The sequence below is a fragment of the Ctenopharyngodon idella genome, chromosome 15 (assembly GCF_019924925.1).
Source record: "Ctenopharyngodon idella isolate HZGC_01 chromosome 15, HZGC01, whole genome shotgun sequence".
Taxonomy (NCBI): Eukaryota; Metazoa; Chordata; class Actinopteri; order Cypriniformes; family Xenocyprididae; genus Ctenopharyngodon; species Ctenopharyngodon idella.
Window position 1 is genome coordinate 3075602 of NC_067234.1, and position 25016 is coordinate 3100617.

The 25016-nt window shown below is 35.7% G+C and overlaps 2 protein-coding genes across 5 annotated transcripts in view; one reads left to right on the top strand and one right to left on the bottom strand.

Moving 5' to 3' along the window:
* kmt2bb (lysine (K)-specific methyltransferase 2Bb) overlaps positions 1-18901 on the bottom strand; it is a 50068-nt gene extending 31167 nt beyond the window's left edge. Inside the window, exons 1-11 of one of the 3 annotated variants that reach the window (XM_051863433.1) lie at positions 18463-18901; positions 14568-14646; positions 10938-14234; positions 10409-10608; positions 8772-8876; positions 8217-8373; positions 5892-6102; positions 1060-1124; positions 704-958; positions 436-542; positions 225-335 (exon numbers count right to left, since the gene is read on the bottom strand). In XM_051863433.1, coding sequence (XP_051719393.1) covers positions 225-335; positions 436-542; positions 704-958; positions 1060-1124; positions 5892-6102; positions 8217-8373; positions 8772-8876; positions 10409-10608; positions 10938-14234; positions 14568-14646; positions 18463-18771 — 4896 coding nt within the window. In that variant the 5' untranslated portion in view covers positions 18772-18901. The remainder of the gene's footprint in view (positions 1-224; positions 336-435; positions 543-703; positions 959-1059; positions 1125-5891; positions 6103-8216; positions 8374-8771; positions 8877-10408; positions 10609-10937; positions 14235-14567; positions 14647-18462) is intronic. The other 2 variants (XM_051863431.1, XM_051863432.1) reach the window with 2 other exon arrangements.
* Positions 18902-19795: 894 nt separating this feature from the next.
* psenen (presenilin enhancer, gamma-secretase subunit) lies at positions 19796-24315 on the top strand. 2 transcript variants are annotated; one of them, XM_051863448.1, is made up of 4 exons: positions 19796-20084; positions 20374-20471; positions 20561-20665; positions 23592-24315. In XM_051863448.1, the coding sequence occupies exons 2-4, from the start codon at positions 20411-20413 to the stop codon at positions 23729-23731; spliced, it is 306 nt and encodes a 101-aa protein (XP_051719408.1). In that variant the 5' UTR covers positions 19796-20084; positions 20374-20410; the 3' UTR covers positions 23732-24315. The 2 variants fall into 2 exon arrangements, with proteins under 2 accessions (XP_051719408.1, XP_051719407.1); XM_051863447.1 differs by having other exon boundaries at positions 19796-19963.
* The last annotated feature ends 701 nt before the right edge of the window (positions 24316-25016 follow it).

The window sequence follows — 25016 nt, forward strand, 5'->3', positions numbered from 1 at the left end:
AAAATGTCACATTAAAATACAAATCATGATGTCTGAAAATAAAACGAAGGAAAATTGACAGCTCGTTCAGTCAAACTGATGGATAAGCTTTATTTGTAGGTCAACCTTATGATTTGAAATGATTCGTTTCAGTCTTTTTGAATTGGAAGTTCCCCAAACTGGAAGTGCCACCCACAATTCAAAACACAGTAGGCTCATCAGGAATAAGGTGGATAGATATCTACCTTAAAATCAACACGGATCTTATGTGTGGGTTCTGCAGGCTCCTGTTCCCTCTCTGCGAAACCATTGGCGAGGGCTGCAAGGACGCTGGGCGGCGTCTGTTCCTGAGGGCTCTGCAAACAAAGGAACAATGGAAGTTGCTTTTGATGACATTTTGGCTGAATGAGGACAGGACCCTTTGAGAGAGTTCACCGATATCAACAATATGAATACCTTCTCAACTTTCCGTTTGATGGGAGGAACCTTGTGGAAGCCAGGTCGACGATGGCGCACTCCCTCGTCAAAAGTGTCACCAATGAAGTCGTCAAATGACACATAATCTGTGGTGCATTTCATACAAACAGAACTGTGACTTTCAGAGTAATAATGCAAGTAAATAATTGTGAAACAAATGAGATTCTGGATTCAGTTCCATTTTTCAAATAAACGGAACCAGTTATGAATAAAATCTTTTGTAGATTCCTGATTACTAAGATCTAACCTGAGTTGCGAGGACCAGGAGTTCTCCTGCGGGCTGGGGAGGTGGAATTTGAAGCTCCTATCCAGTCAAAATCGGAGTCATAATCCAACAGGTCGCAGTAGGAACGTGGTTTTACGTGTCGCCGCGGCTGTTTCCGCACAGATGGACTGTCGCCTAGAGAGGGTGGAAACATCCGGCTGATTCCATCGCCGCCCTCACATTCCTCATTACTTGAGTAACCCGCACTTATTGAGGGGCGCCGCTTCTTGCCATGCCCTGAAAATGATTTTTACCAGACATTTATAACAGGCATACAGAGAAAATACACAAAGCACTTCATTTTGTATGCTGGCTTTCACTCTAAAACATGTTCTTACCCTTTTGAAGCTTGCCACTTAGCCTCAAGGCCTTCCTTTCTTCAACCTGATCACATCTCTTGTATCTTAAAAAAATAAATAAAATAATAATAATAATAATAATAATAAGAAAGAGTGATTTAATTTGGACAGGACTGCGTTGATTCCAAGTTCGAAAAATATGAGGACCTTGAATCAGACAAAAGCAAGAAAATTGTTGCAGAAAATTTAATTAAAACAGGGGCATAACATTTTGTACAGGTCAAAAACTAACAAAATGGAACACTTAATGGAAATGTATTTTGTGCATTAATTAGAATGGTTTAATTTTTAAACACCTTGATTACTGCAACGATTAATAACTGCATTTTTTTGTCAAGTAATTTGGTATTTCCTTTGAACACATTTTCACCTGTATGCATGGAGGTTGTTGACAATGTTGTTATATTTAAACTAAAACTAAAACTATTACAAAGAGTTTTTTGTGAATTGAAATTAAGCTAAAATAAAATAAAATATAAATATTAGATGAAAAACTTAAACCTTGCCAAAGCAACCTAAATGAAAATGATAAATGTTGCCTTGAATAGTAAATGAACTTTATGTACTAAAACTGAAATGAAAATAAGTTAAAGCTAAACAGACATAAAAAAAAGCACATTTTCAACTAAAATGAAAACTAAATTATATATATATATATATATATATATATATATATATATATATATATATACACATACACATACAGGTGCTGGTCATATAATTAGAATATCATCAAAAAGTTGATTTATTTCACTAATTCCATTCAAAAAGTGAAACTTACATATTATATTCATTTATTACACACAGACTGATATATTTCAAATGTTTATTTCTTTTAATTTTGATGATTATAACTGACAACTAAGGAAAATCCCAAATTCAGTATCTCAGAAAATTAGAATATTGTGAAAAGGTTCAATGTTGAAGACACCTGGTGCCACACTCTAATCAGCTAATTAACTCAAAACACCTGCAAAGGCCTTTAAATGGTCTCTCAGTCTAGTTCTGTAGGCTACACAATCATGGGGAAGACTGCTGACTTGACAGTTGTCCAAAAGACGACTACTGACACCTTGCACAAGGAGGGCAAGACACAAAAGGTCATTGCAAAAGAGGCTGGCTGTTCACAGAGCTCTGTGTCCAAGCACATTAATAGAGAGGCGAAGGGAAGGAAAAGATGTGGTAAAAAAAAGTGTACAAGCAATAGGGATAACCGCACCCTGGAGAGGATTGTGAAACAAAACCCATTCAAAAATGTGGGGGAGATTCACAAAGAGTGGACTGCAGCTGGAGTCAGTGCTTCAAGAACCACTACGCACAGACGTATGCAAGACATGGGTTTCAGCTGTCGCATTCATTGTGTCAAGCCACTCTTGAACAACAGACAGCGTCAGAAGCGTCTCGCCTGGGCTAAAGACAAAAAGGACTGGACTGCTGCTGAGTGGTCCAAAGTTATGTTCTCTGATGAAAGTAAATTTTGCATTTCCTTTGGAAATCAGGGTCCCAGAGTCTGGAGGAAGAGAGGAGAGGCACACAATCCACGTTGCTTGAGGTCCAGTGTAAAGTTTCCACAGTCAGTGATGGTTTGGGGTGCCATGTCATCTGCTGGTGTTGGTCCACTGTGTTTTCTGAGGTCCAAGGTCAACGCAGCCGTATACCAGGAAGTTTTAGAGCACTTCATGCTTCCTGCTGCTGACCAACTTTATGGAGATGCAGATTTCATTTTCCAACAGGACTTGACACCTACACACAGTGCCAAAGCTACCAGTACCTGGTTTAAGGACCATGGTATCCCTGTTCTTAATTGGCCAGCAAACTCGCCTGACCTTAACCCCATAGAAAATCTATGGGGTATTGTGAAGAGGAAGATGCGATATGCCAGACCCAACAATGCAGAAGAGCTGAAGGCCACTATCAGAGCAACCTGGGCTCTTATAACACCTGAGCAGTGCCACAGACTGATCGACTCCACGCCACGCCGCATTGCTGCAGTAGTTCAGGAAAAAGGAGCCCCAACTAAGTATTGAGTGCTGTACATGCTCATACTTTTCATGTTCATACTTTTCAGTTGGCCAAGATTTCTAAAAATCCTTTCTTTGTATTGGTCTTAAGTAATATTCTAATTTTCTGAGATACTGAATTTGGGATTTTCCTTAGTTGTCAGTTATAATCATCAAAATTAAAAGAAATAAACATTTGAAATATATCAGTCTGTGTGTAATGAATGAATATAATATACAAGTTTCACTTTTTGAATGGAATTAGTGAAATAAATGTATTCTAATTATATATATTCTAATTATATGACCAGCACCTGTATATATATAAAGCTCATTGTAAATATTTATACTATAATATTATATAATAAATTCTGAAATAAAACTGATTGTTGTAAAAGGTAATTATTTTTACTTTTAAAACTGTAATTTGTTTTTTTTTTATATATATATATAAATATTAATTGTTACAAAATTTAAAGGGTCCTACTTTAAAGATGAAGTATGTAATATTGACAGCTAGTGTTTGAAATGGGTACTGCAGTCCAAATTCAAAATACATTCAAAAGAGTGTTTGTTCTCCCAGTCACCGTGATTTTGCCAAGTAAGACATGTTCCTGGATTAACATATTTTGTTGATCCTGGAACAACATTCCAGTTTGAAAATTTAGTCTTCACCCTATTCCTACCCCTAAACCTAATCCTACCCATAACTGAATAACATTGATGTAGAAGCACCTAACCCTGGTTGCAAGCCTAAACTTGACATAAACGGTAAACTTGTCCCTCAAATCTGATTGGTTGATTGGAATGTTGTTCCAGGATCAACAAAGATGTTAATCCAGGAACATGTCTTACTTGGCAAAATCATGGTGACCTGGTTCTCCCACAGGTTGCCAGATTGAGGACACACTACAGGAACGAGTGCAACTGACAAGTTGGAAGGTGACCAGCCTTAAACTGTAAGTTGATCAGCTAATGGATATGCATTTTAATATGCCTCTAATCATATTAAATTTGGTCAGTTTTTTAGATGGCTTTTTAGGTCAGGTAGAATCTGCAATCTCTGACAAGTTCGTTTACTGGCTTCCATGGCAGCAATACACAGTTTTTTCCACCAAATGGCAACCCGGGGTGTAGAAATAACATTGGGTGAATTGGCAGTGGGCGGGATAACACTTACCAAAACAAACAGTCATTCAGACACAGAAAGCACATTTTAAACTAGCTGTAGCATTGTTTTTCAGAGAAACAAGTATGTGAACTTAGAATCTTTCCTAAATATACATAAACATATATACATATATAAATAAACATATTATAGTATTTTTATGCTTTAGTACAGCCAAAAAAAATTACATACAGCAGACCTGCCAACCTTGGAAAAAAATTGAGTACCAGTGTGACGTGACGTGACGTGACACCTATCTTTGTAAATCTAATTTTGGCTGTTAAAGTTTTTAATTTGACCCAATTCAAAAATTTCACTACACCTGCTCAAAATGCATAAGTAACTAATGTGCTACTTTTCATACAAAATAAGTAGCCTATGTAACATAATTAGGTACTTTAGTTAGTATTAACACAATAACGCAACACATGTAGGCTACGTTTCTGAACACTGATAATAAATAAATAAACGCCTGTTTCTACAGACTCGTGCTTCACAAATCACAGCACTATCATAATCACTAAGCCATATAGCAATTTCAATTTTATTTAGATTTGTTGTTTAACATTACTTGAGCATTTTATACCCCTTTACCTTAAGTTAGAAGTACCGTGACTACTGTACTGTCCTCGCTTGAGAATTCAGTCACTATCAGACGGTGGGAGCGTAAGGAGGGAGATCGAGCGGAATTTTGTGTTGCTGTCGATTTGCTCTCTTTTTAATGATAGGCCGTACGCATTTGTCAGTCATCCCCTCTTGCTATTTGGGGAAATGAACCCAGCACTATGATTGGCCAAACTCTTTCTTTTGCTTGATTTGAGTACTTCGCGTGCACAGAGCCAGGTTTATGCGTAGTATAGAGTGACAAATAGTACCAGCGTACTTTGAGGTCAAAATGCGTACCCACTACGCAAAATGCGTACATGTTGGCAGGTCTGCATACAGTACTTTTAAAGGATTAGTTCACTTTCATATCCATATCCAAATATCCATATGTAACAAGTTATGAAGTAAAATATCTAGCTTCCGCCAGAACGCCTTCTGTGTTCAACTTATATAAAAAAACAGAACTGGTGTCATGTCAGTTAAGCTTTTTCCTTAAGCTGAATAGGGAAGGCGTAGGACGTAGCGTAAGTTTTTTGAACTGCAAGTTTTACACTTTCTTCGTACGTTGAATATGGAAGGTGGTCTGGTGGAAGCTAGTTAATTTAATTCATAACTTGTTAAATATGGATTTTTTTTTACACAAACCATAGCTTCGCTTCAGAAGGCCTCTATTAACCCCTCACAGCCATGTGGAATATGTTTATGATGGATGGATGTGGATGGAGAAACTTTCTTCAGCTCATACTTGTTGATCCTCGCTCACTGCCATTATAAAGCTTGGATGCGTCAGGATATTTATTAATATTTCTCAGACTGTGTTCATCAGAAAGAATAAAGTCATATACACCTAAGACGGCTTGAAGGTGAGTAAATCTTGGGGTAATTTTGATTTGAAAGTGAACTAATCCTTTAATGTAAAATGAGAAGTGAGGGGAAAAAAAGCTGTTTTCTCCAATGAACTACAGTGCCTTAAAGTACTATACTATGAACTGAATGTCAAGTAGTCTGGGTAAAATAACATGAACTAGCATACTTACACACAGCACTGGCGTTTTGTGTTGGGGCCACCAAACTTGGGTTTGTCCAAGCAGTTGATGCACCTGCCACAGTCCTCCTCATGCAGGCAACCTTTACACTCCCCACACCGTCGGGACCGGTTCCCAAAAAAATGAGATCTACCACGGCGAAACTTTGGTGTCCTGTGTTCTTGTAATACAGGGCTTTCAGGGTCAGAGTGAGACTCGACTCCTACAACAGAGACACAAAATGTCAAAATACAGCCTTGATACATAATTAACAAAAGATATCAGAAACTGTTATCAAAACAGCGCTAGTGAACTGCCATGCTGTCTAACTTTATAAGGCAAATACAATGCTGTCTAGTAGCTCACTAGGCTTTGGAACAGATCAGAAATGTTTAAGAAATGTTTCATAAATCACATAAGATATGCTTTGAATATATAAACAGCACATTATCAAGCATCAAACTATCAATATTGTAAAAAACACTGGTAGATAGGGCTGCACGATTAATCGTATTTTAATCGCGATAACGATATCTGCTTCTCTCGATTGATTACAAATATTCGTCACGATATTGGCCCGCTTGTTATTTATCCTGAAAACATTTTTTTCTTTGGGATTTGAGTTATCTTGCATTGATAACAAGCCTCCACTAACAGTCATGCTTGTGGTTGCCAGATGCGAAGAGCTTAAATCCCAAATAGGGCTTTTCCCTTAAAAAGATATACTGGTGTTTTACTTAATCTGTGCAATCTGGCAACTCTGTGCACGTGCTCCCTCTAAATGCAGAAGAAGCGGTGATGATCTGAAAACAAACATGTGCATTGGAGTTTAGCATCTCCACAGCAAAATTCTGCTTTAATGAAAGTGTCATACAGCCAGTCTTTGTTTCTTCACAAGCCACTTGTACTATTTGTGTGACTAAATCTGCCATGATCAAACCTTCAGCGATGAATTTCAACAAATGCAACATGGATCTCCATTTTACTGTTTGCAGAACAAATGCACTTTTGCAACTTATGTGACAATTCAATCAGGAAAACTAACATAATTTGGAATTATTGAAAATATTAGGAGTTTCGCCGTTTTATCTTTTGAAGTTCCTAAAGGTTACCAGTTTTAATAACGTTAATCAGTTGAAAATGATATCGCCACTGGGACGTTCTAAAACGCTTAATGTGAAAAAGCTTAACGTGGCTTAATTTACTAAGACTGTGTTATTAACAAACCAAACTTAGTGAACACCATACTGATTAAACCATACTATGTACAGTAAAGCAGATGAGCCTAGAATATGAACGCAACTTGTAAAATTAAGCATTTTCCTCCCATAAAGAAAACGCTTAATGTGGCTTAATGTACAGTGACATTAAAAGACCAAACTTAGTAAACACTATACTAATAAAGTATACTATACAGAAAAATTAGTTTGTGCAGAATTTGATCTTTTAATGTCACTTAGTAGCTAGGCTACATTAAGCGACGTTAAGCTTTTTCTTTATAACGGTTTTATATGGGAGGAAAACACTTAACGTGTAATTAAACGCATTGCGTTCATATTCTGGGCTCATCTGCTTTGATGTACATAGTATGGTTTATTAGTATGATGTTTACTGAGTTTGGTCTTTTAATATCACTGTCTTAGTACATTAAGCGACATTAAGCTTTTTCTTTATAACGGTTTTCTATGGGAGGAAAGCGCTTAACATGAAATTAAATGCGTTGCATTCAAATTTTGGCTCAACTGCTTTTCTATACATAGGCTAGTATGGTTTATGTTTGCTGAGTTTGGTCTGTTAATATCACTGTCTTAGTACATTAAGCATTTTAGAATGTCCCTAGCCAGTTTTTTTTATATATATATATCAAAGAGCATTGTTCTTTGCTTTACGAATTTGCAGGGCAATCTGGATCTGTGGTTTGTCTCATTTGCAAACGAATTGTGTTGCTTTAAAGATCTAATGTGAATACAGATTACAAAGCGCTCACCAAAACCATGTGTTTTGTATTGATTTACCATCTAACGAAGTTATCATAGTTGCTTAAATGAAGTTGGTTTGCCACCTACAGGTCTTTTGGGTGAAGTGTAGGTTGGTAAAGAACGTGCAAAATGGCCATTACTACATTATCCTTTTTGATAGAATAATCGTGATTATAATTTTGAGCAAAATAATCGTGATTATCAGTTTAACCATTATCATGCAGCCCTACTGGTAGAAAATTCTAAAATAATGATTTTACTAGCAAAACTTTCACTAACTGAGGTATATTATGGGATCCTCTCTAGGGTTCTAGGGTTTATTCTTAATCTTTGCAGTTTGCAGAGTAAGTGATGGTACCTTTTTCTGCAGGTGAAGGGGATATGTCCGATCTCTCGTGCAGGGGCAGCGCACTAAGTCGAGGGATGTCGTCGGGGACCATGGCACGAGGCTGACCCAAAACCACAGCTGCAGCTCTGCATACGTGTTTAATGCGAGGCCCCCCTCTGGCAGGTTCCTTATGGAGAGATTTGTAATGTATAAAAACAAATGTGCTGAACAAATTCTGTTCTATCATACTGATTTGACTGGCATCATATTTGCCAAATTGATGTCGATTACAATTAGCGTGGGCACATATTTACTTTGTGATAACCTAGTCACATGTGATAACCTAGTCACCTACAGACCTAGTAAAATCTTAAAAGAACATGAACAGAATTGCTGATGGAATTTCTATCATATTTTTAGTAACAATACCAAAGTATAATGAGATAAAATAAGAATAAAATAGATTCTATCACATTTAATGAAATTCTAAAGAAAAAACAACAACAACTGTTTATTCAGTAGAATTCTTTTTTGATCTTGTTTTATAAAAAAAAAAAAAAGAAAAAGAAAGGAAAAACCTGATACCTGCTCTGGAGAAGCATCAGTCTTGTTGGGACAGGCATTTTCAAGCCGTTCTTTCGGTTTTCGTCTCTGTCTCTTTGTTGCAGTAATTCTACCCTCTGGCAAAAGCTACCAAAGTGTGAAAAAAGATTAAAACAACATTGATATCACTTTATTTTACAGTCCTGTTCCCAAAGTACATACAATATACTTATTGCAGTAATTACAATAACTGGGTAATAACTAGGTACTAACCCTGTTAAATTAATTACATTAAAACAAATGTTATGATAAACAAATATAAAAAAGAAAAAAAAAACGAAAAGAAGAGAAAGTAGCAAGAAATTGTTGTCTATAAACATGAAGTACAAAAGCACAAAAGTTACAAATAATTCAAAGAATTGATTTAAGGCTTTAAAATATATATATATATTATATATATATATATATATATATATATATATATATATATATACACACACACACATACATACACACACACACTACCAGTCAAAAGTTTGGAAAAATTACTATTTTTAATGCATCACTACTCCAGTCTTCAGTGTCACATGATCCTTCAGAAATCATTCTAATATGCTGATTTGATACTCAGTTATTATCAATGTTGAAAACAGTTGTGTTGCTTAATATTTTTTTGGAACCTGTGATACTTTTTTCAGGATTCATTGATGAATAAAAGGTTAAAAAGAACAGCATTTATTCAAAATATGAATCTTTTCTAACAATATAAATCTTTACTGTCACTTTTTATCAATTTAACACATCCGTGCTGAATAAAAGTATTAATTTCTTTCAAAAAAAAGAAAGAAAAAAAATTACTGACCCCAAACTTTTGAACTGTAGTGTATATTGTTACAAAAGATTTCTATTTTAAATAAATGCTGATATTTTTTAACTTTTTATTCATCGAAGAATCCTATCACAGGTTATAAAATAATATTAAGCAGCACAACTGTTTCCAACACTGATAATAAATCAACATATTACAATGATTTCTGAAGGATCATGTGACACTGAAGACTGGAGTAATGATGCTGACAATTCAGCTTTGCATCACAGAAATAAATTATATTTTAAAAGTATATTAAAATAGAAAACCATAATTTTAAATTGTAATAATATTTCACAATATTACTGTTTTTTCTGTATTTATTATTAAATAAATGCAGCCTTAATGAGCATAAGAGACTTCGTTCAAAAACATTAAATATAGTAATGTTTCCAAACTTTTGACTGGTAGTGTGTATGTAATATATATATATATTTATTTATTTTTTTTTTTGCTTTGTTATTTCTTCTTCTTTTTTTTTTTTATGTATACAAGTAGTGACCTATTACTATTTTAAAATTAGTACAATTAGGTTTTTTCCTCCCCATTTACATGTGTGGATAAAGAATTTTCCATATATAATGAGTAAATTCAAAATCTACCAAATTTTGAAGTCACCAGTATCATCATTATCAAAAAACAATTACTGATTACTTTGAGTTGTAATTCAATGTTAATACTATTTTTCTCAAACAAAGCCAGATCACACCAAAATATTTTTGTATAAATTTATCAATCATACAAACATTTCAGGTCAATATCTTTGCAATTAATTACAGGATAAATACAATAAACAGATAAATGGACTTACCCCAGATGATTTCAGCTGTTTCTGCTGATCTATTTTGATGAGCTGAACCTTGGCTTTCTTGAGGAGGTTGAACATGCGCTTGTTGGCTCCTGTAAGGCGAGGGCGCTGGGTGGTAGTTTTCTCCTCAGTGTCAACGGCATGTTTCTGAGTGTCCTCAGAAACTAGTTCTTCTGATTCTGTGAGATGCATCTTATCAAAATCTGAGAATAAAAAAAATGGTTGGACACGCAATAGTAGTAATACTAGTAATACTTTTTAACAAACCATGAAGTTAACATGAAATGGTATTATTTGACATAAATTACTCAATGGTTGTAGAAAACGCTATTACACAAACTGCGTTAATTCAACTGTTGACTAATAGGAACATTTCAGAATGACAAATTCTTTGGAAAATGAGAACTGATGATTTATTTATAACGGGACCAGGAACATGTATTACAAGAATCCATTCTGATTTCAAGCGTACTTTAAAGCAGTCAACATTTATTAATAATTAAAGTGTTAGATAAATAAAATCTTTGCCTACCTTTGCATTTATTGGGAAGAGAGATGTCTGTATGAATGGAAAACTCATCTGGCAGGTCATCCTCTTGGATGTCTTTTGCCTGGTGTTGCGCCAGCAACTTGGCACTCAGAGCTCGGACACAGATGGAGACTTTGCGAACAACCCCAGGGGTGTTGAGATCCTCAATCTTGAGTTTTGCTTTTTCCTTCTTCATGTCTCTGAGAGACTTTATTAGACTGGCTCCTTCTTCCAACTCCTTCTTCTGTGTCTTGGCAGGGGGTGATTCAACTTTGCCTACTTTGTCCTTTGGGGTCTTTTTACGCCTTGAGAGGCTCTGTTTGAGTTTAAGCTTTTTGTATAACCTAAATTTTGATGTCTGCGCTTTGAATTTTGTGGATTTTTTCTTCTTTTGGACGGGATCAATAAACGGGTCCACTGTAAAATCTTTGGCAGATAGCAAGGTCTCCAACTCCTTGTCAAGATCTTCATCAAAGGTATACACATCGTCACTGGCCGGCTCGAGCACTCCCCATTTGAAACCCGGATCTCTGAGTAGCGATCGCCTTTTCCCAGGCTGCTTCTCCTCACTGAAGATCTCAGCATCATCAGGTGATTTAGGTTTTGATTCCCAAGTGGAAGACAAATCAAGATCAGTTTCACTCACTTCATCTTCATCCTGAGACTGAAGGGATCCAGGTTCACCGCTTTCATTGGGATCAGGTTTCTTTGATTTTGTTTGCAGACCAAGCTTCTTTTGGGAGTTCTTGCGAGGAAGATCTGACATACCAAGATCATCCATGAACCTCTTTGGCGTTTTGATAACCCGAGAGGATCGGGCACTAACAACTGGCATTATGAAATGTCTGATGGTTTTCACGAATTTCGTTTTGCTGCGTTGGATGTCTTGATCTTGGTCCATTTTCACATTCACAGAATCCTTTTCTGCCTGATCGGAAAGTTGATCTCCGCTGGTGTTCTCAACCTGCTTGGACAAGAGCTTAGCTTTTTTCCGTCTACCCTCTAATGACTGAAGACTCGAAATCTGTTTCCTCTTGTACTTTGTTGAGAATATACCAACTAGTTTAGACTCTCCTATTTCAGACCCTGTCATCTGTGGGCAGTCGTCACTAACCTCAACCAACTTCTTCTTTTGCAATTTTGGATTTCTTATTCGCCGTCCAATCAAAGACTTTCTTCTACGTTTGACCCGTTTTATTTGCCTGTGTGAGGGACGTGGTACCTGTGGGTGATCTCTCACGGAAGGCTCTAAAACTAGAACCTCTTCAGGTTCGATTGATGCTGTCTCAAGTTTTATCTCTGGCTGGAGTTCTGTCCCAAGATGAGGACTGGTTGGAGGTGATTCAACAGTTTGTTCGATGACCTGAGATTCGGCTGCTTCAGGTAATGGTTCTGTAGCCGGTGGAATGGACCTTTTACCTTTTTTCTGCTTAACTTCACTTAAATGCTTTTTTGGTTTGGATTCTACAGGTGCTGGCACTGCTTCTGGAGATACTGGCGATTCCTCCACCTGAGATTCGGTTTCAGTTGCAATTTCAGAATCAGGGTTTTCTTGAGATGCACTCAATTTGCTCTTTCGCCTGCACTTTCGTCTGTAAATTGTCCAGTGATTGCGTCTTGTACGTTTCTTCCGAGCAGTGTTTTGACATAGCTTGTTCCTTACTTTGGAGTCAGGAGTGGTAGCAGTAATTTCCAACATGTTCTCACTCTTTTCTGAATGCTGATGGTCTTCGACTTTTGCAGGTTCATTTGTTTCAGGTGAAGTTGTAACTTGCTGAATTAAAAAGGACTGCTTTAGACTGCTGTTTTTACCTGGTGAGGAGACAACTTTGATTTGAAGTGGTGGAACGGTATCGTTACTGATGAGATCTTCAGGGTCCGTCTGAGTGGCCTCATCTGGGTGTGCTTCAGTTGCAATTGACTCTGACTTTTCAAGAACCTCCTCGTTTTCCTTTTCTAAGGTCTCTTCACCCTTCTCAATGGCCACTGGGTTCTCTGGGCTTTTGGGAAATACATCACTAGCAGTGTTCTCTATGTTTTGTGACTCCTGCGAAGAGCTAGCTTCCAAGGTATTAGAAGGAGTGGATGTGGATTCTGCTTCTGTAGAAACATCTACTTTCTCATCACATTTAGAAGGAGGCTCTGCCTCTGTGCTGGGGCTTTCGTCTGCTTTGCTTGGACTCTCTTGGGCTTGAGAATCTTGGGGTTTGATTTCTTGCATTTTGTTGAGGTCATCTTGGACTTGGGAAGTTTTGCTTTCTTGGGTTTTGCTTGGATTCTCTTGGATGCGGGAATCTTTGCTTTTGCTTTTCACCAGTGTAAGAGTCCACACAAACTTGCAGCGTTTCTTGCGAGACCGGGCTTTGGGGTTTCGTATTCTGGTCAGTTTCAAACCTGGAATTCCGACAAAATCATTGTCAAAAGCAAGTTTCTGAGGATCATCAGCTGAGTGGCCAAGATCTTTTGCTGATGGTGAATGAGGCTCCTGATTCCTTTCAGATTCTTTACGATTTTTCTTCTTCTTTTTCTTTTTTTTCTTCTTTGAAGGTGACCTGGATTCATCAATTGTTGAGACCTCCAACAGCGACTCTGCTAAAGTCTGGTTTCCAGATTCCTGTGGAACATTTGATGACCTTCTGTGTTGTCTCCTAATCACAAGCTTATTTACCTCAGATGCCTCTTGTGCTGACTTATCATCGGATTTTGGCTCCTTACTTTCACTGGGAGGTGGATTTTGAGATCTTCGGGTTGATTTCCTTAGCTTCAGTTTTTGGTCATTGGTCTCATTTTTAGGATCTGTTTGTGGAGTGGATTCTAATTTCTTGTCAGCAGATCTTCCTCGCCTTCTAGTACAAACCTCCTGCTTTGCCTCACCAGCACTGCATTCACTGGTTGGTACCTTTGTCTTTAATTTCACATGAGCATTTGAGATTTGGGCACACTGACTCTCTGTAACTTCAGATTTGATTTCCTTCTGTTTTTTACCAGATTTACGTTGGGCTGTAACCACTGTCTTTTTGGCCACCAACTTGATTGTGATCCTTGGAGTTGGTTGGGTCTCCTGTTTTGTTGACCCCCTTTTTCTCCTGGTGGGCTTCTCTGATCCTCTGTCACCACCACCACCACCACCACCATCATCATCTACTGACGTGTCCTTTAGAGACTCTTGACTGTGTAGTTGCTGAACAGAACCTGAATCATTTTGAGGATCTTTTGAACCTGTGCTTTCCACTAAAGGAGAGACTGGAAGAGCCAGCCTTTGACGTATCCTCCTTGACGACTTTGCTGAAGCACGATCACCTGAAACAGACCATTCAAGATGGAATTAAGTTCAACTAAAATGTAATTATATTCATTCCACAGTGGTAAATTACAGTCAAGTGATTCAAACATGTAAGTCACAAGCTCCAGTGACTATCAAGTGGAGACTGAAATAATGACATGTATCTTTTGAATGAGCTATGCCAACACTGTTTGTTCTGGAGTCCTTGAAGTGACGCTCTGTTGTACAAGATGAAAAATTACTTTTTTTTTTTTTTTACTTAAAACATATGGGATAATTTTAAGGTAAAAGCTATACAAACGCAGATTTTGGAGATTTTCTGAATTATTAGCATTTGAATCCACACTTACGTTTACATGGATTTCGTCCAGCCCGAACCGGGGCGCTGACATTTTCGTTTTGAGCTTCAAACCCTTTGAATTCAACTCCCTGAAAGTCAAAAAATAGAAGCAAACTTTAACACATTTGAATTTAACGTGTAACTTGTTTCAAGTGTACTTTTTACTTGTTTGTTGTCTTTGGTTTACATCATCATTTACTGTAATATAGTGCACATTACATAAATGAACTACAGTTCTAAAGTTTGGGGTCAGTAAGATGTTTGGGATTTTTTAAAAGAAACTAATTCTTTGATTCAGCAAGGGTGCATTAAATTGATCAAACTTGACAGTAAAGACACGTATAAATGCTGTTCTTTCTATTCATCGAAGAATCCTGAAAAAGTGTATCATGGTTTCCATAAAAATATTAAGTTGCACATAACCAGCTGTGTTCAACACTGATAATAATAATTTAAAAAAATGTTTCTTGAGCTGTCTTCTTCTATTTAAAAATTATTTCTGAAGGATCATGTGGACACTGCAGACTGAAATAATGGCTGATGAATATTCAGGTTTGCCATTACAAGAATAAAGTACATTTTAAAATATATTAAAATAGAAAATTGTTATTTTAAATTGTAAAATTTGTTGTTATATTGTTTTACTGTATTTTTGATCAAATATGCAGCTTTGGTGAGCATAAGAGACTTCTTTCAAAAACATTAAAAAAAAAAAAAAAAAAAAAAAAAAAAAACTTACAGACCCCAAACTTTTTAGTGATATTTTCATATATATGAAAATATCAGTAAAAAAAATAAATAAAAAAAAAATTAAAAAAAAACACCACTAAACTAAACAAAAAAGAAAAAAAAACAAGACATTCAAATGTATAGATTTGCATATTTTTCAAAATGTTGCCGAGGCTTTAAAACAGGTAGCCTAGTACATATTTTTAAGAGACCACTGCACACTTATACATTTTTTTTTAATATATTATTCATAAAAGTTTTGTGACACTTTTTTGCATAAATGAGCATCATATGATAGGTTAATGTCTTGTTTAAGATTTATCTGGTCAATAATGTACTGAATTATAAACAAAAAAACTACAACAAAGTAATACAATTTCTGTGTTTGACAAAGATTTAAGGCCTTATTAGAATTAGGCCTTACAAGCATTAAAACACTGAACTGTAGAAGACATAACTTTCTTGTTTCACACTTCACAGAACACTGTTCATGCTCAAAAACAAAGAAAGAACTGAACTGAAACAACTCCACTATTCTGTTGTGTGAAACAACGCAACTGGAACAACTCCGCTGTTAACCACCCTAGTGAACTTGAAAATAACTGATTAATTATTTAGTATTAAGAAAAAGCCCTCAGGTAAAATACTGTTCACTTATACATAATCTCTTATTTTAACATTATTTTAACAAAATGTTTTTATAAGTTTACATGCATGATCAAATTCTGACTAATATCACATTCTATACACAATGTTACAACAGACAGCATGTTGGCAGACATGACCCTGCAAACTTGTAAAATTTGCACACATAGCTTCAAGTTTACAGAAGCTGTTAACCGAAAACCGAAACTGTAAACTTCACAGAAGCTAATACACAGACAATGGCCCTGTATCTATTTTTATATGAGGCAAGTGTCAGCGCGTCTTCAAGCCTTCAAAGTCCACAAAACTTTGACCTTTTTGACCATTTTATTTATTTATTTATTTTTTTCAGTTGCATGTTTCTGCTCAGAGAACACAACACAAGTAACCATAGCACATTTCCATGCCAATGATACATGACACATAGGTGAAACAAGTGCACCAGGAAGAAAAAGCTGCATACAGGGTTCCCACGCCTTTTGACCAATGAATTCATATGCTTTTTCACACAGCTCAAGATTACTGGATAAGGACTTAGGACACACATTTCCATGACTTTAACAGGTGTACAAATCAGTTTTACAATTCATAATAAGTCCAGGTTTCCCATTATCATGGAAACCCCGTACATAAAACTGACAAGCACGAGTGTCACATGGTGAGCAATCGGTCCACATCAAATACATCAGTCAAATTAAATGGATAAACTAAAACAGTTACTACATTCTCTATAACCATGACTAGATCACACAAACATTTTTAAAAAGTTCACGCTAAATTTTCAACATTTATGTTAATATGATATAGCTGTATTCCTTTAAAAACATAACAGGTTTGTCAATTTTATCATTTAGTAGCCTCGTGCACAAGGTCATGACGCTACAGAAAAAAAAAAAAAAAAAAACACCTACATTGCTACAAATGTCCAGTTTTTAATAATCAGTTGTCTACCGTGCAAAACCATAGTCACATTTAAGATCGTCACCTACTGACACACCTAACTAAATATATATATGAATGTGTGATAAAGTTCACATCGGAACAAGACGGTGACGTCACTATGAGAATTTATAGAATATTAAGGTTATGCTGGTACTAAAGGTAACACAATATACTTTAGATATACCGTAACCAGGGAAGTCTTTTTAATAAAATATTAAGCCTAAAATCTACAAATACACTTATCTACAAATATTATAACTAAAATTTACATATATTAGGCCTCTGGACAATAAATATTTTTGAGCTTTTTTGGCCCAATTCTTGTGTGTGGATCTTTTATGCTTTTTGATCTTGGAGTTATTTTTGGATCTACGCACCACCAGAAGTTTTGTGTACGAGTATTCCTTTAGACTGTGATCTGGCGCTACGCTTTTCCAGTCTCCCTATACAGTCAAACCAAAATTTATTCAGACACCTTGAACATTTCATTCATTGCTTCGTTTATAGTTCGCTATAGTTTAAAAAAATGCTAATAAAATATGATCTCAGAGTTAAACTGTGTCAGAAAAAATTAATCTTAATTATTTCAGATAACACTTAAGCAAAACTTGGTCAGGTCAAAGTGTCTGAATAATTTTTGGTCCCAAATTTTTATCAATTTTACTGGTAGTCCACTGTATGAAGAATTTTTTGGTATAATATGTCACAGTTTACTTTATTTTGCTATCCTCACTTACATAAATGAACTATAGTGTCCTACACCCACTAGTAAAAAAAAATATATATCTAGTGCCTGAATAATTTTAGGTTTGACTGTACATTATGCCTAAAATCTACAAATATAATTATCTACAAATATTATAACTAAAATCTACATTTTTTAAATATCAAAATGTGCATTTACACCATTTGTTGCGAATACACATGGGAATATGGAAACACTGACTAAGGACAGACTAATATGCACCATAATTTAAAAATAAATTGCAAATGAAATAAGAAATAAAATAAATTCATTGAATTGTGTCTGATGTGTTGAGACAAATCCCACAAAGCGTAAGTAAAAGTTTGTGTCAGCTTTGCATTGATAAAGTCACTGTTTCCACCTATATATTTATTGACTGTAGTGGAATGACCTTCTAAGCATCAAAGTAACATTGTTCTTCACTGCAGGTGATCCAGCACTGAATGAACTCTTATCAGCAATCTGTCACAAGAATCAAGTCCAGCAAACTGGGTGTTGCAACTGGTGCATGCATAGAAGAAAAAAAAGACCATATGCATGTGCAAAGAGGATCAGCAAACGCATAGAGTGGTGTTTATATGCAACACCTAAAGCTGTATGAAATTAAATAAATAAATAAAAAAATCAAACTGCATGATCTCTGACCCTCATTCTGCTGTGAGCTACAATGCTACAGTAATTGCCCCCCTCCCCCTCCATGTTTTAATGTAACGCTATACGACAGTCAATGCGCTCGCGCTACTTGTATTCTTCCTTCCTATGAAACACGGTCACGTAAAGGCAAGCGCACACTGGAGCATTTGAATACTACAGTGAAAAACGACATATTGAACCATGCACTCACCTCCTCGCTTCCACTCGAGCTGTATCCAGCCTCTCCCAGGCTCTTGTAGCTCGCCTCAAGCCCGAGAAGGCGCAAGTGAGACTGGTCCTCGTTCAGCGCGAGCACCAGGCAGGTGGGCCTCGGGCCTCCGTTGGAGGAGATCTCGTCTAGATCTGTCCCAGAGCGGCCGAGCTGCCATCGCTTCTCCGAACGCAAACGGCTCCGTGACGACCAAGGCCGACCGGGGAAGCGACCCCGCGCCGCGCCCATACCGCCTGCGCCCACAACGGCAGCCGCGGTTGCTGATCCGCATCCCGCTGCCGCCATCATTGCATCAACAACAACACCGATAGACAGAAACTCAGGCTGCGAGAAGAGGGAAAGCGCTGATGGGAGGGGGGGTGGACGCGCGGTGCACTATGGGACGTGTAGGCTGGGAATGAAGCGTACTTCCACAACATCTGGACAGAACTGTCAAGACAAATATTGAATATACATTATATATACATTGAATATATCGTTGTTTTTATTAAAATATATATATATTTGTATTATAAATTTTTTTTTATAATGTCAAAATTTATAATACAAAAATAGATGTAAGTTTGATACATACAAACCTCTATTTATCAATTCATTTTTTATTAAACTACATAATATATTTATAATTATTATTTCTTATTTAATAATTAATAATTATTTAAATCAAATAAAATTGTGGACTTATTTGGAATATTTATGTTTCTATTGGTCAGACGTTGTTTTTAGTGTGGCAAATAATATAGTTATAGTTGATTCCGTTTATTTGTTATAACATTTCAGTGATTTAAAATATTTGAATAGACAAAATGAACAAAAAAGCATTCATTAAGGTTAAAATCATTTTCCATACATTCCATACATTTTATCTAATACATAGCCTACATCTATCCATACATCCAGTAAAATAAAAAAAAGTATGGATTTTACAATAAGCACACTGCTCATGTACAGTTGCATTATTGTAGTGCAAAAATAACTAAAATAGCCTTATATTTAAATTTAGTATATATTTAAATATAGTATTGATTAAGATTATTATTAGTAGGTATTTATTTACATCATTATTTACATTAGTACATTGCTTACATTGCTTTACATTGCTTTTCTGACTTTAATTTATGCGGATTGGATTGTCGTAGCCTATTTTTTTATTTGGTCATTATTATTATTTTTTATTTTTGTCATTTTTTTTTGTCTTTTGAATTTGGGGTGAAATGCGACCTAGACATTTTTTTTTTTTTTTTTTTGTTACATTCTCCAATTACGCTATTAGACCAAAGGGTTAAATACTGTACAACCCATGATGAATTCCAGTCACGCTCCTCACGCATGTTATAGACAACTCCAATACCCATCATGCAACGCCGTGGAGTGACGTCACGTCATAGTTTTCATCAGGAAGCGGAACCATAAAAGTTGTTCCCCCCGCGCCTTTGTTGTGTTAAACCCTTCGTTTTCTCATCTGAGCGCGGCTGTTAAGGTATCCACCTAACTTTACTAAAACAAACTATCAGTTTAAGGATTTAGAGAAGACAGTCTGGCGTATACAATCGGTTATTGTTTGCTCGCAGTCCAGTAATGCTGTTTTGACTGAGTTGTAGGTTAGATGGATTTTCATCTTATTGCTGTGATTATTTTGACTGTTTTCCAAGCAGTGTCCTTATTGTATTCTTGATTAGAAGATTTGATTATATGACAAAGCTGTGACGATGCTTTAATGCATGATGTTTCACAGTAATCTCAATTTCCCTGTAGCTGTAGCAATCATGTGAATCACTGTGTTATGGCAGTACTGTCTTGAGTAGGCAGATGGCAGCAATGTTTCAGGATATTGATCAGTTCACTTGAATATCTGTGGCTGGATTTATCAACGAACTCTTTTCTTCACAGAAAACCCATCACCACAACAACAAATACCGACTCTACCATGAATCTTGAACGTATTCCCAATGAGGAGAAGCTTAGTCTCTGCAGAAGATACTATCTAGGTATGTTGTGACAATGAGATATCATGACACGTTTCGATATGTTTTGTGTACAAGTGTTGTTGTTTTCAATGAGCTAATTTTTTCCTCAGGTGGTTTCGCATTCCTCCCCTTTCTCTGGCTGGTTAATGTGATGTGGTTTTTCAAAGAGGCCTTTTTAAAACCTGCGTATACAGAACAACCACAGATCAAATCCTGTGAGTATGTGACAGAATACATGTCATGAGTCACACTTTTTCACAAGACTCTGTGTTTTACCACACTGTTGCGGGTGATATTCTTCCTTACAACTCTTCCCACAACCTGTTTTAAAATGTCTCTTTAAAAAAATCTAAATTCAGATGTTAAGTCAGTATAAGTCAGGAGGGAGTCTGATCTGCAAAAAGGATATTCACATTGCAGAGAAAAAACAGGGCGATGAATGCTGTTCCCTCGCTGGAATTCTTGAGCCGGGTTTGTGTAAACTCAAGTGTGTTTATATGCAAGATCGTGATACTTTTAAGGGCATATTTTGGGTCCAGGAGTTACTTGTGTTTATCAATCGCTTGTATTAAATGTAATGCTATATTTAAGCAATAAGGTTGTGTTGTATTTATTGTGAATATTGTTTTGCATTATGGGGAGCATTGTTACTTTTATAGAACGACTATATAGTGAACGTATTAACTGATAAAATGTAATGCAAGTTGCTTGGAAATCGGATAAAAGCATTTGCCAAATGCATAAATGTAAATAACACAATATTTAATTAAAACATTATTTTTAAAGCCAGCTGAGTTGGCCTTAATGGACAGTTTGCAGTGTATTACACAAGTGGATAGGTGATTTGCCTAATGGCTTTTATTAAATACTGTGCAAATATTTGTGCATATTTTTATATGGAACCGTTTATTGAACCTTTAGCAAAATATAAAAACAAACCTAAAAAGGGTTTGCATATGTGTTTATCATATTTGATAAATTAGGCTTTTATGGCTCATATAGCATGATATATAGGAGGGAAAAAATACCTCAGAGGTCCAAACTGAGCAAAAATATGCAATTTGATGCAGTTGTTGATATTTATATGACCAAAAAGTAAGATTCTGATGGCTTGTAATGTAAATCAATGAGATCTTTATAACAGTATAGCAGACTACTTGCATAAAATGCATATAAATATAGTTGTCACTCTATATCTCCCAATAATGTCTCAGTAAGATGATATTTAAATGCTTAGTTTTATGATCAAAGCTCTTGAGTTTTTATTGTGAAGTGCAAAACATATTGTAATGCAATACAACAACTACTGAGAAGCACCGATACTAAATTTCTCTACCGATAGCCGATTATTCAGAATGATATTGGCCAATGCTGATACCGATTAGTTTGATTTTTCTTAAGGAAAAAAATAATAATGCTCTCAAAATAATGTGGCAAAAAATATGCAGGGAACCCTCTCATTTGGTACACTATAATATTAGAGGTTACAATTAACATCAGAGGTCTTATATTAATTTATTTTCAGTTATATAATAATTATACTAAAATAAAAACTGACATGTTTGTATAAAACTCAGTTGCACAATGTAGTTTTCATAAGCAAATCTTCATGGCAAATTTATTCAAACATAAGTAACAGTAAATAAAATATATATATAATATACACTGTGAACACTGGAAAACATTCCTGAGGTAAATGTGACAAACTGTTCACAAACTTATATTGAAGTCTTTCTGCGGTTGAAACAAAGATTAAGTGATTACATGAGACATGATACATTTCAGTAAGTTGTACTGTATCTTTCAACATACCTTTTGATGTTCATGCATATATATATATATATATATATATATATTTTTTTTTTTTTTTTTTTGAGATATACATAGTATTTAATGTGGAAGAAAAGACTCGCGCTCCACCCTGCCACTGAGGCTCTGCAGCAATCTGTCACGTCGCATTTAAGAGCGTCAAAACGCCATTTATTGTTTGAATTTCATGATAAAATGGACAATATTTGAAAACCGAGACTTTTTCTTATCATAAGCAACAAAGCACAAAGCTCTTTGTGATCATTGGATGGGAGGCACTACAAATGTTTGATGTAGCAAAAAAAAAAAAAAAAAAAGTAGACCTGGCAACCCTGGCTTGAACTACGGGTGATTCATTGGGTCAAATAGAGCCTGTTTTAACGTTGCTATTTTTTTAAACAGTTAAACGTTATTGTCGCGTTAACTAAATTCAACACGAGAAATTTTCTTCACACACAGTATGAGTTGCAGTCTGAACACATTTTTCGCACCCATTTGATTGACAGGATTTAATCGGCCATGATCATCGGCTGTTTTTAAACAATCGGCCAATGGTCGAAAGTGATAATAATAGCCTTTATCGGCCGATACCAATTGTTGGCCAATACATCGGTGCATCTCTAAGAAATATACAAATAAACGCTCCTCAAAAACCTGTATGTTATTTGAAGATGATATATGGATATTCAAGTAAACTTAAGTTGCTTCAGTCCAGTGTTCATCTTGAAATATTACAATATAAATGTTTACTTTTAATATAATTGTTAAAGATTTAATAGCAAAAAGACATGTGAACCACAACCTGAAGGTTTTTAGAATTATATTAAGAGGCCTTTTATGCGCTAAAAAAAGTATTAATTGTCAATCACGGCAATCAGGCCAGAAAGCATGTAGAAGATTGTCCCCCGGTTTCACAGACAAGGCTTAAGCTAGTCCTAGACTAAAATGAACTATTTTAAGTGAAAGCAACTTGTACTGACATATCTTAAAATATGTCACTGCCATTGTTTTGTCTCAAGATGCACACCAGTAATGTTTTTTTTTTCTAGAGTATGTTTATAAAAGCTACTTAAATATCCTAATTGAACTATTGCCTAATCTTGGCTTAGGCTAAGCCCTGTCTGTGAAACCGGGCCTTTGTATTTTTTTCAGCAGTTCATAATTTAGAGGCATATCAGATATGATATAGTAGGTTTTATAAGGTTAAAAACAATTATCCATGACTAATAGAGTTCAAAGCTCACTGTGCTGTCGTTGATGTGACTGGTGTATAAGCGTTTCAGTGTTTGACATCTAGGATGTAACGTATACCACTTTTTCTGCCCTCGACAGATGTAAAGAAGTCTGCTCTGGGGCTCTTATTGTGGGTGGCCGTGCTGACGACATGGATCACCATATTCCAGCATTTCAGAGCCCAGTGGGGTGAGGTGGGAGATTACCTCTCCTTCACCATTCCACTCGGCACAGCCTGATGAGACGGCACTGCTTTACAATACCTCTGTTTTTTATTCTGTTTTTCTCCTCCCATCGACATGATGCTCCTTGGCTAATTTGACCACTGTCGTCGCATAGAAGATAAACTGGATCTGTCTGGGAGTTGTGGTATTTTGTGAACTGATGAAATCGTTTGTTGATTGAGTGAGATAATACCGACACAGATGCACCATGCTAAAGCGCAAGAGTTCATTTCCAGCACTACTACTACTATTATTACCTGTTCCTTCTTTTTTTTTTTTTTGGTTTTAGCTGAGATGTTTATTTTGTTATATTTGAGAACACATTTATATTATCACCTCTGACCTCTGTCGATACATTGAAAAGAATGTATGACAAAAATAATCTCTGGACCAGGCAGATACATCCAAAATAAAGTCTTTGAACTGTATTTTGGCAGTTGATTTGACATGTAATTGTATTGTTCTCAAAGAAAAAGGCCATTTGTTTTGTTTGTTTTTCAGCTATATTCTAATCATTTGTATGGACTGTAAGAACCACATATTTTGTCCATAAATTAAAACTGTGTTTTGCACAATTTGAAATAAAATATGAGAATGTCCTGCAGTGTCACTGTGTTTATCGTGAATGAAATACAGAAATATCTGAAAATATATAACAGCTATTTAAATATAAATATTATATATGTTTTTCAAGCTTGTAAGTTTTTTTTTTTTAAGTTTTTTTATAGTGGTGTTCTAGAAAAGGGAGTTTTTTTATTTATTTATTTTTTTTAAACAAGTTAAAATAAGTCAAAATGAGTTCAAATTTACCTTGTAGCCTTTTACCTTGTATATGTTCTGGTGTGTGACATGATAACTTAATCTAAAACTACTTTAAACAGTATTTTTGTAATTGTATTATAATTGTACATGTGTTTTTCAGTAGGCTACCTCATAAATTGAGAAACTAAATAAAAAATTTGTCACATGGTAAGAAATCTTCACAAGAGCTACAACATACAAATGGATATATTTTAAGCTAAAAGTAAAAATCCATGTATATTTATCAACCACATTTGCCATTTTTAGAGCTTGTGAGTGGAAAACGAAAGCATTAAATGGCCCAGAGGGTTCTAGCAAAATCCACATGATGAACGATTTCCCTTGTTCTCTTGCTTACTAATCAACACAGCTTGCAATCATTTTAAACCCACTGCATACCAGACTCCGTAATATTGACGCATGAAGCCTCTGTCTCATGTGTAACCCCTTACAGGCGCCTATTATGAAATTCGATCCAACTTTTGAGCGAACACTAAGC

Bases quoted from the DNA above. Each gene is read 5' to 3' on its own strand.
- psenen (XM_051863448.1), top strand. From the start codon at position 20,411: ATGAATCTTGAACGTATTCCCAATGAGGAGAAGCTTAGTCTCTGCAGA. The intron at 20,472-20,560 runs GTATGTTGTGAC...TTTTTTCCTCAG, and splicing joins CTGCAGAAGATACTATCTAG to GTGGTTTCGCATTCCTCCCC. The intron at 20,666-23,591 runs GTGAGTATGTGA...TGCCCTCGACAG, and splicing joins ACAACCACAGATCAAATCCT to ATGTAAAGAAGTCTGCTCTG.